The sequence below is a fragment of the Callionymus lyra genome, chromosome 9, assembly GCF_982586985.1.
Source record: "Callionymus lyra chromosome 9, fCalLyr1.hap1.1, whole genome shotgun sequence".
Lineage (NCBI taxonomy): Eukaryota > Metazoa > Chordata > Actinopteri > Syngnathiformes > Callionymidae > Callionymus > Callionymus lyra.
Window position 1 is genome coordinate 28,470,822 of NC_141826.1, and position 18,104 is coordinate 28,488,925.

The 18,104-nt window shown below is 37.2% G+C and overlaps 1 protein-coding gene across 1 annotated transcript in view; it reads right to left on the reverse strand.

Annotated features, from left to right (window-relative positions):
* tnmd (tenomodulin) overlaps positions 1–18,104 on the reverse strand; it is a 120,219-nt gene that overhangs the window by 16,261 nt on the left and 85,854 nt on the right. The window contains exons 4-5 of the mRNA XM_087798686.1: positions 13,635–13,775; positions 87–194 (exon numbers count right to left, since the gene is read on the reverse strand). Of these exons, the coding sequence (XP_087654812.1) occupies positions 87–194; positions 13,635–13,775 (249 nt within the window). The remainder of the gene's footprint in view (positions 1–86; positions 195–13,634; positions 13,776–18,104) is intronic.

An 18,104-nucleotide genomic window follows, 5' to 3' on the forward strand; every position in this document is an offset into this window, starting at 1 on the left:
CGTCTGGTCTCGGGATTGACGGCAAACACTGTTTGATGTGAGCCACAGAGAAGCTCCGACAAACATCTACTGTGGATGAGACTCACCTCCACACCCGTGTCCTCGGCTCCCGCCCGGGCCACCGTGGGGACGCTCCTGGTCTGGGCCCGGATGTAGCACCTCTGATGTTCTGCGAACCGGATCCCAGTGATTCCCTTTGAACAGACAGAAGCAGAGAAGTCTGAGGAACGACTCCACATGTTTCATTTATCGACTCCTGTGATGTGCATAAGCACCGCGGCCATCGTGTTTCCTGCTGATTATCAAAGATCCTCAGCTCATCATGAAGATATTTGATCTTCCTCGACGCAGATGTGAAAGTGACGACACCTTCCACTCCCAGGGATCAAGACAGGAAGTGCACGTGACAGAAGTCCTGCTCAAACATGGTTTTAATTAAAGATCATTTACTGAGAAACTATTGGATGTTTAGTCTTGATGATCTCAAGACTTGAAGGTTCCTCGTGACGCTGGTTCTGGTTCTGAAGCAACAGTTGCTCAAAGAGCTTTGGACGCATTTGAACCAGTTCAAGGTTAAAACTTCAACATGTTGATTATTAATCTGTTCTTTTAAGAGACAAACATGTTTGTTTATTTTAATGTAGCGACCGGAGCTCAGTCGTCGTCATCTTCGTCCAAAAAGACTCTTAACAACATCTAAACACCTTCATGAGTAACGTTTGTTGTTGAAGCTCCACGTGAAGAATTGATCAGAAGAAACTTAAATAAGTTTATAACTTTAAAGAATAACAACATAGAGCAGAAGTTCTTTGATGTCGACTGTCTTCACTGGTGTTTGTTGCTCTTTAAACGTCTCAACTGCTGAACTGGTGACGATAAAAACATGTTGAATCATTTATTATTTGAAGCCCAGACTCGTCTTATTTCTCCTCCTGGACAACAAATGAAACTTGAGTCTAAATAAAATACATTTCGATTCGATCTTCATGTTGATGTTTGATGCAGGAAACGAGCGATAAAAGTAAAAAAAAATCTACAGAATCAAACATTTTTTTGACGTCAAAAGGGTCAATGTGGTGTAAATGGATTCATATCAACAGATCATGTGACTGATGACATCATCGCTCTCACCAACACTTGACACGTGATTCATTTGAGTCTCAAGATCATCAACAGATCATGTGACTGATGACATCATCGCTCTCACCAACACTTGACACGTGATTCTTTTGAGTCTCAAGATCATCAACAGATTTGATTCGGATCAGAATCAAGAGTCTCGAGTCACACGTCTGTCAACACCAGCGCTCGAGAGTCGCTCTCTTCACGACCCTTGACCTCTCAAGGACTCTTGTCTCTCACGTCTGAGACGGAGATCATAGTGACAGATGATGTCACGTGTCGCTCTCCAGGCCCGTCAGGATCTCCAGACCCGTCAAGATCTCCAGGCCCGTCAGGATCTCCAGGCCCATCAGGATCTCCAGGCCCGTCAGGATCTCCAGGCCCGTCAGGATCTCCAGGCCCGTCAGGATCTCCAGGCCCGTCAAGATCTCCAGGCCCGTCAGGATCTCCAGACCCGTCAGGATCTCCAGGCCCGTCAAGATCTCCAGACCCGTCAGGATCTCCAGACCCGTCAGGATCTCCAGGCCCGTCAGGATCTCCAGGCCCGTCAGGATCTCCAGGCCCGTCAAGATCTCCAGGCCTGTCAGGATCTCCAGACCCGTCAGGATCTCCAGGCCCGTCAGGATCTCCAGGCCCGTCAGGATCTCCAGACCCGTCAGGATCTCCAGGCCCGTCAGGCTCGGAGCGTGAAACTGGACCTGATTCAATCACATGGTGATTACAGTGATGGACATCTTTGAAGCACCTGCTCGTCCAGCGAGCCTCAGAGAAACATGTTGGCGTCGCCTCATCCTGATGACTTTTAATTCGCTGCTGCGAGGAGGAGAGCGAGGAGATCCGGTGATGAGGGCGGTCGAGCAGAAAATGAGGACGTGGACGACGACAAACATCATTATGTTCCAACATCTACATGGACTCGCATGAAAAACCTGCACAATCTTCTTTCATTTGACACAGAAGATCCTCGAGTGTCGTCCATGTTTCCATCAACATGTTCCATCAAACCTTCAGAGGCTGATTCTCCAGGACTCGAGTGAGCAGGAGAAACAGAATCTAGAACTTTGAATGTTGACAAAGATTTGTCAACATTTTATTTAGGTTTTGTGCAGCTTTCTGGAAAACAAAACATGTTTCTGTTACAAACTGCCAGAGAGAAGTGAGTCTTCAGAGGGAAAGACTCCAGTCCTCGATAACAACAGCTTTAGCTTCAAAACTGTCAGCATTATTTTTCTATTGATTGAAGCGACTTCTATCTTCATTGAAATATTTTTTTATTGAAAACAATTTTTATTTAATTTTTTTTATAATGCTTTTGTATTTAAGCATTTTTTCTTCATTTTTTCTTCAGTCAAGATGGCTGACTTGCTAGAGAAGCTAAATGCTAACGGCTACACTGACAAACATCTCGACAAAAACAACGACATTAATGCTGTGTCTCAAACATACTTCTCTTAGTATACTAGAAGTTAGTATCATCCGGATAGTGTACGTACTAACTAGTAACTAATCCTCCACAGATAGTATGTCTCAAACATACTTCTCTTAGTATACTAGAAGTTAGTATCATCCGGATAGTGTACGTACTAACTAGTAACTAATCCTCCACAGATAGTATGTCTCAAACATACTTCTCTTAGTACACTAGAAGTTAGTATCATCCGGATAGTGTACGTACTAACTAGTAACTAATCCTCCACAGATAGTATGTCTCAAACATACTTCTCTTAGTACACTAGAAGTTAGTATCATCCGGATAGTGTACGTACTAACTAGTAACTAATCCTCCACAGATAGTATGTCTCAAACATACTTCTCTTAGTACACTAGAAGTTAGTATCATCCGGATAGTGTACGTACTAACTAGTAACTAATCCTCCACAGATAGTATGTCTCAAACATACTTCTCTTAGTACACTAGAAGTTAGTATCATCAGGATAGTGTACGTACTAACTAGTAACTAATCCTCCACAGATAGTATGTCTCAAACATACTTCTCTTAGTATACTAGAAGTTAGTATCATCAGGATAGTGTACGTACTAACTAGTAACTAATCCTCCACAGATAGTATGTCTCAGACATACTTCTCTTAGTATACTAGAAGTTAGTATCATCAGGATAGTGTACGTACTAACTAGTAACTAATCCTCCACAGATAGTATGTCTCAAACATACTTCTCTTAGTACACTAGAAGTTAGTATCATCAGGATAGTGTACGTACTAACTAGTAACTAATCCTCCACAGATAGTATGTCTCAAATCACATACTTCTCTGAGTATACTAGAAGTTAGTATCATCAGGATAGTGTACGTACTAACTAGTAACTAATCCTCCACAGATAGTATGTCTCAAACATACTTCTCTTAGTATACTAGAAGTTAGTATCATCAGGATAGTGTACGTACTAACTAGTAACTAATCCTCCACAGATAGTATGTCTCAAACATACTTCTCTTAGTATACTAGAAGTTAGTATCATCAGGATAGTGTACGTACTAACTAGTAACTAATCCTCCAGAGATAGTATGTCTCAAACATACTTCTCTTAGTATACTAGAAGTTAGTATCATCAGGATAGTGTACGTACTAACTAGTAACTAATCCTCCAGAGATAGTATGTCTCAAACATACTTCTCTTAGTATACTAGAAGTTAGTATCATCAGGATAGTGTACGTACTAACTAGTAACTAATCCTCCACAGATAGTATGTCTCAAACATACTTCTCTTAGTATACTAGAAGTTAGTATCATCAGGATAGTGTACGTACTAACTAGTAACTAATCCTCCACAGATAGTATGTCTCAAACATACTTCTCTTAGTATACTAGAAGTTAGTATCATCAGGATAGTGTACGTACTAACTAGTAACTAATCCTCCAGAGATAGTATGTCTCAAACATACTTCTCTTAGTATACTAGAAGTTAGTATCATCAGGATAGTGTACGTACTAACTAGTAACTAATCCTCCACAGATAGTATGTCTCAAACATACTTCTCTTAGTATACTAGAAGTTAGTATCATCAGGATAGTGTACGTACTAACTAGTAACTAATCCTCCACAGATAGTATGTCTCAAACATACTTCTCTTAGTATACTAGAAGTTAGTATCATCAGGATAGTGTACGTACTAACTAGTAACTAATCCTCCACAGATAGTATGTCTCAAACATACAGTACTTCTCTTAGTATACTAGAAGTTAGTATCATCAGGATAGTGTACGTACTAACTAGTAACTAATCCTCCACAGATAGTATGTCTCAAATCACATACTTCTCTTAGTATACTAGAAGTTAGTGTGCATCAGGATAGTGTACGTACTAACTAGTAACTAATCCTCCACAGATAGTATGTCTCAAACATACTTCTCTTAGTATACTAGAAGTTAGTATCATCAGGATAGTGTACGTACTAACTAGTAACTAATCCTCCACAGATAGTATGTCTCAAACATACTTCTCTTAGTCCACTAGAAGTTAGTATCATCCGGATAGTGGACGTACTAACTAGTAACTAATCCTCCACAGATAGTATGTCTCAAATCACATACTTCTCTGAGTATACTAGAAGTTAGTATCATCAGGATAGTGTACGTACTAACTAGTAACTAATCCTCCACAGATAGTATGTCTCAAACATACTTCTCTTAGTATACTAGAAGTTAGTGTGCATCAGGATAGTGTACGTACTAACTAGTAACTAATCCTCCACAGATAGTATGTTCAAATCACATACTTCTCTTAGTATACTAGAAGTTAGTATGCATCAGGATTGTGTACGTACTAACTAGTAACTAATCCTCCACAGATAGTTTGTCTCAAATCAAACTCTGCTGCTACACACTAACAGGAAATGACGCGACAGCTTCTTCTTCTACTACTATTTAACGATGGTTTCAACCAGCTGGAGGAACACTAGCGACACCTGCTGGCAGCACGTTTTGCAAGTTAGGAAAAAGAAATAAAGAATCGAAATATTCGCGAGATATTTAAGCTGGTATCAGCACCGAAGACGTGTTTATCCTTCTACTGCTGCTGAAAATACACATGTAATTATATGAATATATATATATATATATATATATATATATATATATATATATATGACGTAACTTCCGTTTACAACGTCACTAAGATGGAGCTGTTTAGTGTAGAAAGTGTCCATCGATTAATACTCAGTTTTGTGGGCGTTTTAGTAACAATCTAGTGTGTATGGAGCACTAACTACATTTACATACTAAGAATTGAGACACACTTACGCACTAAAAATACTAACTTTGAGTACACAAGTATGATTTGAGACACAGCATAAGTCTCTTTAACATCCACGATCTCGTCTGTTGAAGCTTCTTCATCGTGTCGATCGACTTCACTTTCATGATCCACGTCGTTCCAGAACTAAGGTAAGGTAAGGTAAGGTAAGGTAAGGTAAGGTAAGGTAAAGTTTATTATTTCACCTCATTCATGATAAATCAATCACATCTTGAATCTCTGATAGTTTTTCTGTTTTAAATAACAACATATTCTTTATGTATTTCATCCACAAAAGCAAACAAACAAATAAAGACATTAATATTGTTTCACTCATTAAGACCTGGTGTCGTTTTAAAGGTAAATGTTATTGACTCGTAATAATCATGTGTTGACGAAGCTTCATGAAACATTATGACAGGTCAGTAGGTGGCGCTCTCAGATATAAGGTTTCAATAGAATAGTTGTTTAAATCAATAAGTTATGGAGCAGAGAGCGACACCTAGAGGACAATAATGAAACTGTTTCATGAAGCTTCACCAACACATCACCAGCTAAAATGGCGTCGATTGTTGATCTTTTCGTTTTCGTCATGAAACCAACATGAGAAAGAAAAGATCTTCCACCAGTTCTTCTTGAATAACATCCTCATAAGAAGAGTTTCATGAAGGACTCGATACTTGAGTAAATGAATCATATCTTAACATTTATAGTTGATCGTATCTTTCCTTTTGACACAGTTTAACTTTAACATTTAGCTCCATTAGAATAAAATACAACTTGCTTTCCTTTCATAAACTCTTGTGCAAATGTTGTTTTCCATAAACCGACTGCAGATGTGTTTATAATTCTGCTCTGAGAGGCGGAACGACAAAATGCTGGTTTTACACTCGACCTGCCAGTGCCAGCAGTGGGTTTCATCAGAGGCTGCAATAGTTCTCCCTGAAGTTCTGGCTTAACAAAATACTCTAAAGGATTTGTGGGAGGACGAGCGCTGCAGGGAATATACGCTTCTTCCGTTTTATTTGGTCTGGAGAGAAAACACGCCGCAGAAGCTGCAGCATCGGAATCGTTCGCCTTCTCTTCTCCCGTCTGACCAGAGCTCGCGCGGCTAAAGGTGATCCAGAATAAAAACCACATCAAGTTCTGCAGAACAACATGTTCGGGAGGAACTTAGAGTCCAGAGACTTCATGTTGCAGCGAAGGAGACTTCGAGACTCGTTTTTAACTTGAACACTGAACAACAGATCATGTAGAAATGTTTACTGTCAAATGTATTTATTCAAGGTCATGACAAATCTTTTTTTTTTCTATTTTGAGAACATTTTGCAACAGCAAAAGTAAACATGTAGAATTTAAACAAGTGTTTTGTTCGTGTGGCTCCAGTTAGTAAAAAAAAACGATATATATATATATATATACATATATATGAGTATATGATCCACAATAAATGAGGCGTATCTAATTTTATTATGTGATTAATTTGATTATATTTCATACACATGATTATAATTATTATTATTATAATACTAATAATTATCTTTTATTATACATTTTATTATTCTCAATCTTAGTAAATCAGCAACAACCTGTGGTTCAGCCCGATCTTAAAGTGACACCTTCAGTCATTATTGTCATTTTCATCAATAAGTTCTTTAAATATATCATCAATATGTTCTTTAAATATATCATCAATATGTTCTTTAAATATATCATCAATATGTTCTTTAAATATATCATCAATATGTTCTTTAAATATATCATCAATATGTTCTTTAAATATATCTTCAATATGTTCTTTAAATGTATCTTCAATATGTTCTTTAAATATATCATCAATATGTTCTTTAAATATATCTTCAATATGTTCTTTAAATATATCTTCAATATGTTCTTTAAATATATCTTCAATATGTTCTTTAAATATATCTTCAATATGTTCTTTAAATGTATCTTCAATATGTTCTTTAAATATATCATCAATATGTTCTTTAAATATATCTTCAATATGTTCTTTAAATGTATCTTCAATATGTTCTTTAAATATATCTTCAATATGTTCTTTAAATATATCATCAATATGTTCTTTAAATATATCTTCAATATGTTCTTTAAATATATCATCAATATGTTCTTTAAATATATCTTCAATATGTTCTTTAAATGTATCTTCAATATGTTCTTTAAATATATCTTCAATATGTTCTTTAAATATATCTTCAATATGTTCTTTAAATATATCTTCAATATGTTCTTTAAATATATCTTCAATATGTTCTTTAAATATATCATCAATATGTTCTTTAAATATATCTTCAATATGTTCTTTAAATATATCATCAATATGTTCTTTAAATGTATCTTCAATATGTTCTTTAAATATATCATCAATATGTTCTTTAAATATATCTTCAATATGTTCTTTAAATATATCTTCAATATGTTCTTTAAATGTATCTTCAATATGTTCTTTAAATATATCTTCAATATGTTCTTTAAATATATCATCAATATGTTCTTTAAATATATCTTCAATATGTTCTTTAAATATATCATCAATATGTTCTTTAAATATATCATCAATATGTTCTTTAAATATATCATCAATATGTTCTTTAAATGTATCTTCAATATGTTCTTTAAATATATCATCAATATGTTCTTTAAATATATCATCAATATGTTCTTTAAATATATCTTCAATATGTTCTTTAAATATATCATCAATATGTTCTTTAAATGTATCATCAATATGTTCTTTAAATATATCTTCAATATGTTCTTTAAATATATCTTCAATATGTTCTTTAAATATATCTTCAATATGTTCTTTAAATATATCATCAATATGTTCTTTAGATCTATCTTCAATATGTTCTTTAAATATTTCCTGTATAAGGTCCTCAGTGACTCTCAGGCTCGTGTCGTTGCAACAAAGACTGAATCTCAACATGTTCCTTTAATTGGATTTTCAAACACTTTAATCTCATCTGCAGGTCGTTGACATTTCGTTCCATAGAAAGTGTGACAGATTTTCCTGCATTAGATCATAGATGATGCTTTCAGACGATAAATCTTGAACAACAACATGTTCCGACATATTTACACTAAACTGATCAACAAGAAGCTTCAGAACGACAGTCGAGACGATCGATCAATAGATTTGACAAGAATTGATTCACAAACATTAGCAAATGATTCCATGAATGAATGAATGAATGAATGAATGAATGAACATCTACACACGACTATGATGTGTCGGTGAAGCTTCATGAAACATCATGTCAGGTCAGTAGGTGGCGCTCTCACTTTAAAATGATGTTTCAATAGAATGTTTGTTTAAATCAATAGATTCTCGAGCAGAGAGCGACACCTAGAGGACGATTATGAAAGTGTGTCATGAAGCTTCACCAACACATCTGTTAGATTAAAATTATTATACACTATAAGTATACGCCATACTTCAATTAATGCTAAAAGATCATCAAAATATAAAGTATAAATTACTCGCTTGATCTAAGAGCTTAAACGTTTGACGACACATTTACAATAACATCCACTCAGACTGATCACTGGTTCAAGACAAGCTCGGATCAGGATTAGAAACGACACCAGTTATTGATCTGTTTATCTGCAAATTACACCTTAGATCGTAGATCGAAGAACGAAGACACACCCGGAAAGGGGGGATAAAAGACAGAAACCCCCGCCTGAGAACATTTGAATGATTAGATTACAAGAAAACAAATCAGGATGTCTCTCTACGGGGGATCAGGACACAGGGAACCTGAAAGAACCATTTGGCCGGAGAGGACGACCCCCTGAGCGAGAAATTTTCCTTAAATATAGCGATGTTTCTACAGATCGGGACCTTTTTTCCCGGGACTATTGACCTGTTCAGTCGCTGGAAGAAAGTGCGTCCGATCGATCGTAAAGCTTGTATTTTGTTTGACTTGAAGCGGCGAATAAACGACCGTGACTCTCTCTTGGTTGTTCATCTTTCTCCACGAAGCGAAGCATAAGAACCAGAACCGGAACGGAACCGACTCCGTGTTTTGATCGTTTTACATCACTAGCTCTGCTGTTAGAAGCTTCAAGGTCACACATGTATCAGAGGAACATTATGACCCCTGCTGGAGGTCACACATGTATCAGAGGAACATTATGACCCCTGCTGGAGGTCACACATGTCAAGGTCACACATGTATCAGAGAAACATTATGACCCCTGCTGGAGGTCACAGATGTCAAGGTCACACATGTATCACAGAAACATTATGACCCCTGCTGGAGGTCACAGATGTCAAGGTCACACATGTATCACAGAAACATTAGGACCCCTGCTGGAGGTCACAGATGTCAAGGTCACACATGTATCACAGAAACATTAGGACCCCTGCTGGAGGTCACAGATGTCAAGGTCACACATGTATCACAGACACATTAGGACCCCTGCTGGAGGTCACAGATGTCAAGGTCACACATGTATCACAGACACATTAGGACCCCTGCTGGAGGTCACAGATGTCAAGGTCACACATGTATCACAGAAACATTAGGACCCCTGCTGGAGGTCACAGATGTCAAGGTCACAGATGTCTCACAGAAACATTATGACCCCTGCTGGAGGTCACAGATGTCAAGGTCACACATGTATCACAGACACATTAGGACCCCTGCTGGAGGTCACAGATGTCAAGGTCAGAGCTTCTAAAGATTCTCTGGACAGATTGAATCCCAACATGAAGGAAGGAGTCATTAGAGTCGTTACTACATTATTACTGTTTCTGTGAACGATCGACGTGAAGCTTCGACTCGAGGAACTTACGACCATCAGCTCCGACGCATTGATTCAAATTTCCATTTTCCACTCGGATTATAAATGTTCTGCTTTTAACGTGAAACAAATTCCTCATGAAATTAAACCTCAAACCTAATCTTGTCTTTCCTCGGCTGGAGTCGACAAAAATCAATTGACATTAAGATGACGTGAGAAAAAAAGTCAGGATTCTATTTTTAAACCTGAATCAACTTCTCCAGGAGTCGACGAGGAGACCATCGTGATGTTTCTGTTTCCACAGAAGATGATGAAGGAACACATTTGTGTAGAACATCTTAATGAAGCTTTCAAAGCCTCGGTGAACGAGTGAGTGGCGACTGAGAAGAAACATGAAGGAAGAAGAAAGAATGAAGAACAGAAGCTTCCGTTTAAATCCTCCCTCTGGTTGGATCTGATCCAAATGACCATCTGGATCCAAGAATATTTTGAGGATCTGTTACTCTATGGTTCTGCCACAGTCTCACGTTCTTGCACAATTACTGTGTGTTGTGCAGGTTGTGTAACCGTTGTGTGAACACATTAATTTTGTTGTGGTGAATGTTTTAAATGTGTGTAATTGATGTTAATGAAGTCTGAGGAAGAACAAACGAACAAAAGTTAGAAGAGAAAGAACATGAAGAAAAGAAGACGAGGAAGAACAAAGTGACAGAAGAATCTCAGGTTCATCAACATATAAGACGTCAAATAGAATAAAATAATTAATCAACAACAAAACAGATCTAATTGTTAAAAATATTCTGTAAATAAATCAATAGATTTTTTTCTTACATTTAATTATATTTTTGACTTTAATTCAATCATTTGTATATTAAAAGGTTGAATTCGTTTTTATTGAATAATTTAACAAATTGAATAATTTAACAAATTGAATAATTTCTCTATATTTTATTTGCATAAAAAAGCTAATATTCAATCACGTGATTCGAGACACGATTGGCTGAAAGTTTGATCCAGTAGTTCTGTTGGTTTTGTGTGTTGAGTCTAGTTTAACATTTATATTCATTAAAATACTGTAAAATGTTTTCAATTATTTAAATTTATCTTTGAATAATTAGAAAAATTATAGTCGACAGTGAATTAAAAAATCATTCATTTAAATACAATTCGAGAAAAATACCTGTTGAATTAAAATTGTGATGATACTGGTAACACAATTGTGTTGTTCTTGTGATGACACTGATAACACAATTGTGTTGTTCTTGTGATGACACTGGTAACACAATTGTGTTGTTCTTGTGATGACACTGATAACACAATTGTGTTGTTCTTGTGATGACTCTGGTAACACAATTGTGTTGTTCTTGTGATGACACTGGTAACACAATTGTGTTGTTCTTGTGATGACACTGATAACACAATTGTGTTGTTCTTGTGATGACACTGGTAACACAATTGTGTTGTTCTTGTGATGACACTGGTAACACAATTGTGTTGTTCTTGTGATGACACTGATAACACAATTGTGTTGTTCTTGTGATGACTCTGGTAACACAATTGTGTTGTTCTTGTGATGACACTGGTAACACAATTGTGTTGTTCTTGTGATGACACTGATAACACAATTGTGTTGTTCTTGTGATGACACTGGTAACACAATTGTGTTGTTCTTGTGATGACACTGGTAACACAATTGTGTTGTTCTTGTGATGACACTGATAACACAATTGTGTTGTTCTTGTGATGACTCTGGTAACACAATTGTGTTGTTCTTGTGATGACACTGGTAACACAATTGTGTTGTTCTTGTGATGACACTGATAACACAATTGTGTTGTTCTTGTGATGACACTGATAACACAATTGTGTTGTTCTTGTGATGACACTGATAACACAATTGTGTTGTTCTTGTGATGACACTGATAACACAATTGTGTTGTTCTTGTGATGAATGGAAACTTCAGGTGAGACTTTTCTTGTACTTGTCGACATAATTGTGATGAGTGTGTTTTCTTTCTCAAATGACTCTTGATTCTTCGTCAGGATGTTTTTCTTTTGAATTCATCATCATTTACTTGAAACCAGACTGAGAAGAAGTCAAGTTCCTCCCAGAGCTGAGCCTGATGAAGATGAACTTCTCTTTGTCGTTGAGCTGAAAAGAAACTCCTTTCATTTCTCAAACTAGTTCCATCATGTTGGTCATGTTGCTGTGAATGAGAAGCAGGTCAATGTCTTCTCTTCACACTAAAGATTCTTCTTCATCTCCAGGTCCAACAATGAGAGTCTGAGGCTCGTCCTCGTCACTGAGAATAATGAAGGAGATCCAGTCGAGCAACAACCTCCTGCTCTGACGCTGGAGCCTCCACAACATCATGAAAGGTACGTTAATGACTTCTGCTGCAAACAAAACGAGTCTCGAGGAAACAAACAGAAGCTTCTCCGCGGAGATGAAACCAGTGTAGGAACGAGAGGCTGCAGAGAAAGACAAATAGTTTCTTCTGCGCTCAGTTAAACACACAAACATCTCAGTGCAGCCACTGTTGGAACAAACAGGTTCATTTCCTGCTCAGTTTATGAAGATGGAATCAAATCTTCTCAGTCTCTGTGTTGATCTTCTGGACCAGGAGTCACATGTTGTCTCTGAGAAGCTTCCACACGTTTAACGATCATTAAATCTGACATATTTCTGCTTTAACCTCCGTTATTGTTGTTGTTGTTGTTGTTGTTATTCAATCACTGACCTTCACTTCTACTGTCGTGTCTCGTATGTGCTGAGATGAAAACTCTTCAGTCAGAGACTTTCAGGGATTCAACATAGATGCATGTTTAACATGTATGTTTAACATGTTTGTTCAACATAGATGCATGTTTAACATGTATGTTTAACATGTTTGTTCAACATAGATGCATGTTTAACATGTATGTTTAACATGTATGTTCAACATAGATGCATGTTTAACATGTATGTTTAACATGTTTGTTCAACATAGATGCATGTTTAACATGTATGTTTAACATGTTTGTTCAACATAGATGCATGTTTAACATGTATGTTTAACATGTATGTTCAACATAGATGCATGTTTAACATGTATGTTTAACATGTTTGTTCAACATAGATGCATGTTTAACATGTATGTTTAACATGTATGTTCAACATAGATGCATGTTTAACATGTATGTTTAACATGTTTGTTCAACATAGATGCATGTTTAACATGTATGTTTAACATGTATGTTCAACATAGATGCATGTTAAACATGTATGTTTAACATGCATCTATGTTGAACAAACATGTATGTTCAACATACGTGTTAAACATGCATCTCTGTTGAACATGCACATGTATGTTCAACATACGTGTTAAACATGCATCTCTGTTGAACATGCACATGTATGTTCCTAGGTATGAGGAACCTGCTGAAGTTCTCATCAAGCTAATATTGAGCTGAAAACCAACTCGACGACGTTTCAAACTCACGTTGCTGAAGTCGTGCACCTCGACCACCTCCTGGCTTCCGTTCCCCATCCTGAAGACCTCCACGCGCTGGACCGGGTCGATCTCCATGGTGCTGTCCGTCTCCACGCCGTCCACCAGCGCCGTGTAGTGAAGGTCATAGACCTGAGGAGACCAGACTGGGGTCAGATGAAGAGTTCCAAGTGTGACCACGAGAGATCTTTGAGTGATGGAAACACAATCACGGAGAACGATGGAGCAGGAAATCACTTCCTCGTCCGAGACTCAACAATCACCGACGTGCTCGAAGATTGCAGGGAAAGTGAAGGAAATGTTGGAAACAATAAAAGAAGAGATTGTTAAAGATGGAACACAAACATGTGGAAAAAGCTTTTTAAACCATCAAACTTCAAATCAACGCCAGGAAAATGGAATTATTCTGTTAGAAATGTAATCAACTGGCGACTCGAGAGAATCTACAAACATTTCATTCACGAGCAGAAGAAGAAAAACACTTTGATTTAATCCATCCCTGAAAACAAAGAAGTTCATGTAGAGACGTGACGTTCGAACATCATTCCAGTCATTATTAGATGTTTCTGTCGACAGACGTGAAAACTTACAAGATATTTAACAGCATTTTATACATGGACGCACACGTGAGAGACGTCAACACAAACCAACAAACCAACAATGAAAACAAACTCAATTTGAGATGAAGCTTGTTCAGAAAATAATACAAAAGATGGTCAAAAAAAGAAGAAAAAAAGGAGCTTTATTTCATTTTTTATAGACTTTGTTTCACGTAAAATAAATGCTCAAAATAATTCAAACAATCTATTTACGTTATACTTAGAGTTAAGCTAGTGATATAATAATAATAATAATAATAATAACAACAACAACAAATAACAACAACAACAATTACAATAATAACAACAACAACAATTACAACAACAAGAATAAACAACCACAAAAACAACCGCAACAACAGAAACAATATAAATATAAATTACACACTTACTTACTAATAATAATATAAATTGAAAAAAAAATTAAAATAGTGTAAAACCTTTTAATTTGAACAACGACTTTGTGCTCAGAGACTGTTTTTCTTTTGACCAGAAGATAAAACACAAACTGACTCAACAACAGTCTTTATCTTAAACAAATGTACTCACGTGTTATTAAAGGGCGTCAGTGAAACGTTCTTGCAGTTACACGAGTAAAACACCAGAGGCCGCCAGAAACACTATCTTAGATCTTACTTATTGAGTCTTTAACAACATAAATGAAGAATAAAAAGCATTTTTTAATCGTTTAACTACAGACCAATGCGTCTTTGAACATCTTAGAAAAATAACATTAAAAATGAAAACCAATTTCATGAAGAATCATTAGAAATCTGAAAAAAAGTATTAGATACAAAACACGTATTTTTTTATGGGACGAGAAACTTTGCTGCAACAATAGAAGCGTGTTGTTCTATTGGATTTCTGTTCAAGTCAATGATTTGATAATGAAGTTCAACAGTTGAAGGTTGAACCATGAAGAAGGAAACTCATGGACATGTGTCGGCAGAAGAAGCTCCTGAGCTTCACTGTTGCCTCGGCGTTGTTTATGGAGAAGCGACGCTCTGTTCTCGACACGCATGGGTGGCTGTTAAAACTCGCGTCTGGAAAATGATTCATGCCCAGCAGCTGAAAATATGCTATTAATATTTATGTGCGGCTTGTGTTATGATGAGAAATATATTGCTGAGTTCATCTTCATCTGTCTCAGCGGCAAATCAGAGCCTGGCAATGAGACGCATGATTAATGAATACATTGGGATGGGAGTCCATCAGGATTTATATCCTTCATCAGAAACATCTCAGCGTCCTCCAGCTCACCACCACTAAATTACCTCTTCTATTCTCTTCCCCACACGCTCTGCATTCGCTCGTCCCACAGACACAAATTGCTTCTTTCTTTGGGTTGAGGAGAGTAATAACTATCAGATGGGGTGTAATTCTTAATGGAATATCAGTGTAGGGACGGGCCAGGAGCATAAATCTTCGTTAAGGTGGGTCACAGACGGATCGCCGGCTGAGGAAAGTCGCAGCTAAAACCTGGTGCAGAAGCCAAATGAAGATGAGCCTCCAGTGGAAGTGTCAATTGAGCAGTTATGGATCAGATCGCGGCTGTTAAACAGTCTGAGAGTCTGGGAGCGGAATTAAAGTTCTATTTTAGCATTTCTTTTATGTTAACATAAAGAGGAACGAGCGATGGATTCCGGAGGCCGCATTGATTTATACTCAAACGGTGAATTGCATTTTCAGCGGGCGATCGTTTGTGGAGAAACTCCTGCAGCGACGCTGTGAACAGGTTGAAACGATCGTGGACGACAACAGGTGGACTTGGATGAGTGAAGCCGTGACCGTCGTCCTGAGAACCCTCGACGTGTCTGGTGACGACGGTGGCTCCCAGGGGCCAAATTCAAACCTTTAAATTCAAAATATTCTGCTGCTCACGTGAACGTTCTCGGCCACATGACCAGAAAATGCACTGAGAGTTAATTGGCTTCACAGACGACAGCGAACAGGATGAAAAGGGCAACATGTGGGTAAAAAACCTCCAATTTACTTTACAACGTCTCAGAAATGTCACTTACTGTGGCCACGAGGCTGCACCAGAGACTCCACTCGTGTCTCCACAACCATTTATTCAAGTCACACGTTTTTCTGAGCTCAGATGGTTTCGACAAAAGGACCAACAGGTTCTTCATCAAACTAAAAAAGCAGCAAATGTTTCACATCAAAGAACAACCAGGTTTAAATAACGACTGATGTCATCGTTGATATGATTCACTCTCTTAAAGCTCCTCACACGCCAGAGTCTGAACAGTCGGTACTTGTTCTGTAAACAAAGGTACTCACGTGTAATAAAAGGGCTTCAGTGAAACGTTCTTGCAGTTGCACTATTCAAACACTAGGCGCCAGAAACAAGATCTTAGATCCTACTTATTGAGTCTTTAATAGCATAATTAGGGAATTAAAAGTATTTCAAGCCATGACTCTTTCAAAATCTTACAAAAACAACATTAAAAAGGAAAAAATAACCACAAAAGTTAGATACAAATATATTTACAGTATGTTTTTTTCTCGATGATTGATATGAAAGAACGACGTGTTCATGCGTCTGATGTCGTCGTGAACATCTTTCACTCTTTAAAAGCTCCTCACACACGAGACTGAGCCACACAGTTACACAACCCGTCTACACAACAAGTCACAGACACACACGCATGAACTGCATGTTCTTGTTAATAAGTCGACGATCGTTCGGTGAGAATTGTGAGTTAAGGATGAACATGATGGTGAAGGTTCATGTTCCAGATGATGATCTAAAGACTGATACAATCAACATTCATTTGTTGTATTTGTTTCAAACACAAACTCACTGACTAGTGAAAAATTGTTGTGTTTTCACAGTTTTACGAGAGTTAACATCATTATCTTGGTATTATTGTTGATTTGTTAACACTAACTTTCAGTCGCACACTCGCTCGTAGACACACTTTAGTTTAAGAAGTGTGTGTCGACACCTGAGCAGAAGCCACAGGTGAGAAGGAAGTGATGAAAGAAAAGATGCTGAGAAGTGAAGATGAGTCGATGATAAAAGTTCAGAGTCATCGACACCAGACACACATCATATCACAAAACTCTCGACTCGAGTGACGATCGACGGACGCTTGACTTCTCAGTGTAGGCGGGAAATAGTTGAAGTGTCGACTGTGAAGGTAATGGATCCAATATTGTCGACGATCAACATTCATTCTGACAATAATAAAGTGTCACTATGGCAACGTTACTAGAACTCTTACTTTCATGAATGTATTTGAATATTTCTGGAGTTAAATCAAGGAATATAAATGAAACCAAATGTCTCTGGTGTTGTCAGAACTATGTGTTTTAATCAACAATACACAAGTGCATTGTGGGACATCAACGACGTCAGTTCTGTCTTTTTTAAGCGTTTTAGATCAATCACTTTGTTGGTCAGAGTTTATTCTATATAAACACAACATTTGTAACGTATCTACTATATTGAAACTGTGGCAGACGATACAAACTTTTAAATAATGTACCAGAGCTTGAGGTGAACGATGAAGAAACGTGTAAAATAAAGAACAAAAGATCTTTACATTAAACTAAACTCAATCCATGTTATCTGTCAACTGTACAACAACACAACAACACACATGGTGTTGACGCTGCAGATGAAATACATGTTTGGTTGTAACTATGGATGAAAACATAGAAACATCAACAACATCTCCGTTCAAAACACTGTCTGGAGCAGAAATCACTGATGTCACCATAGTTACGTCACTGATCTGAGGAAACACCTTTACTTCTACACAACAACCACTGTTGACTCTGCAAAATACACAATCAGTCACAACAGTGTGTACAGAGAACACACAGACACACACACTGACACTCACTGAAT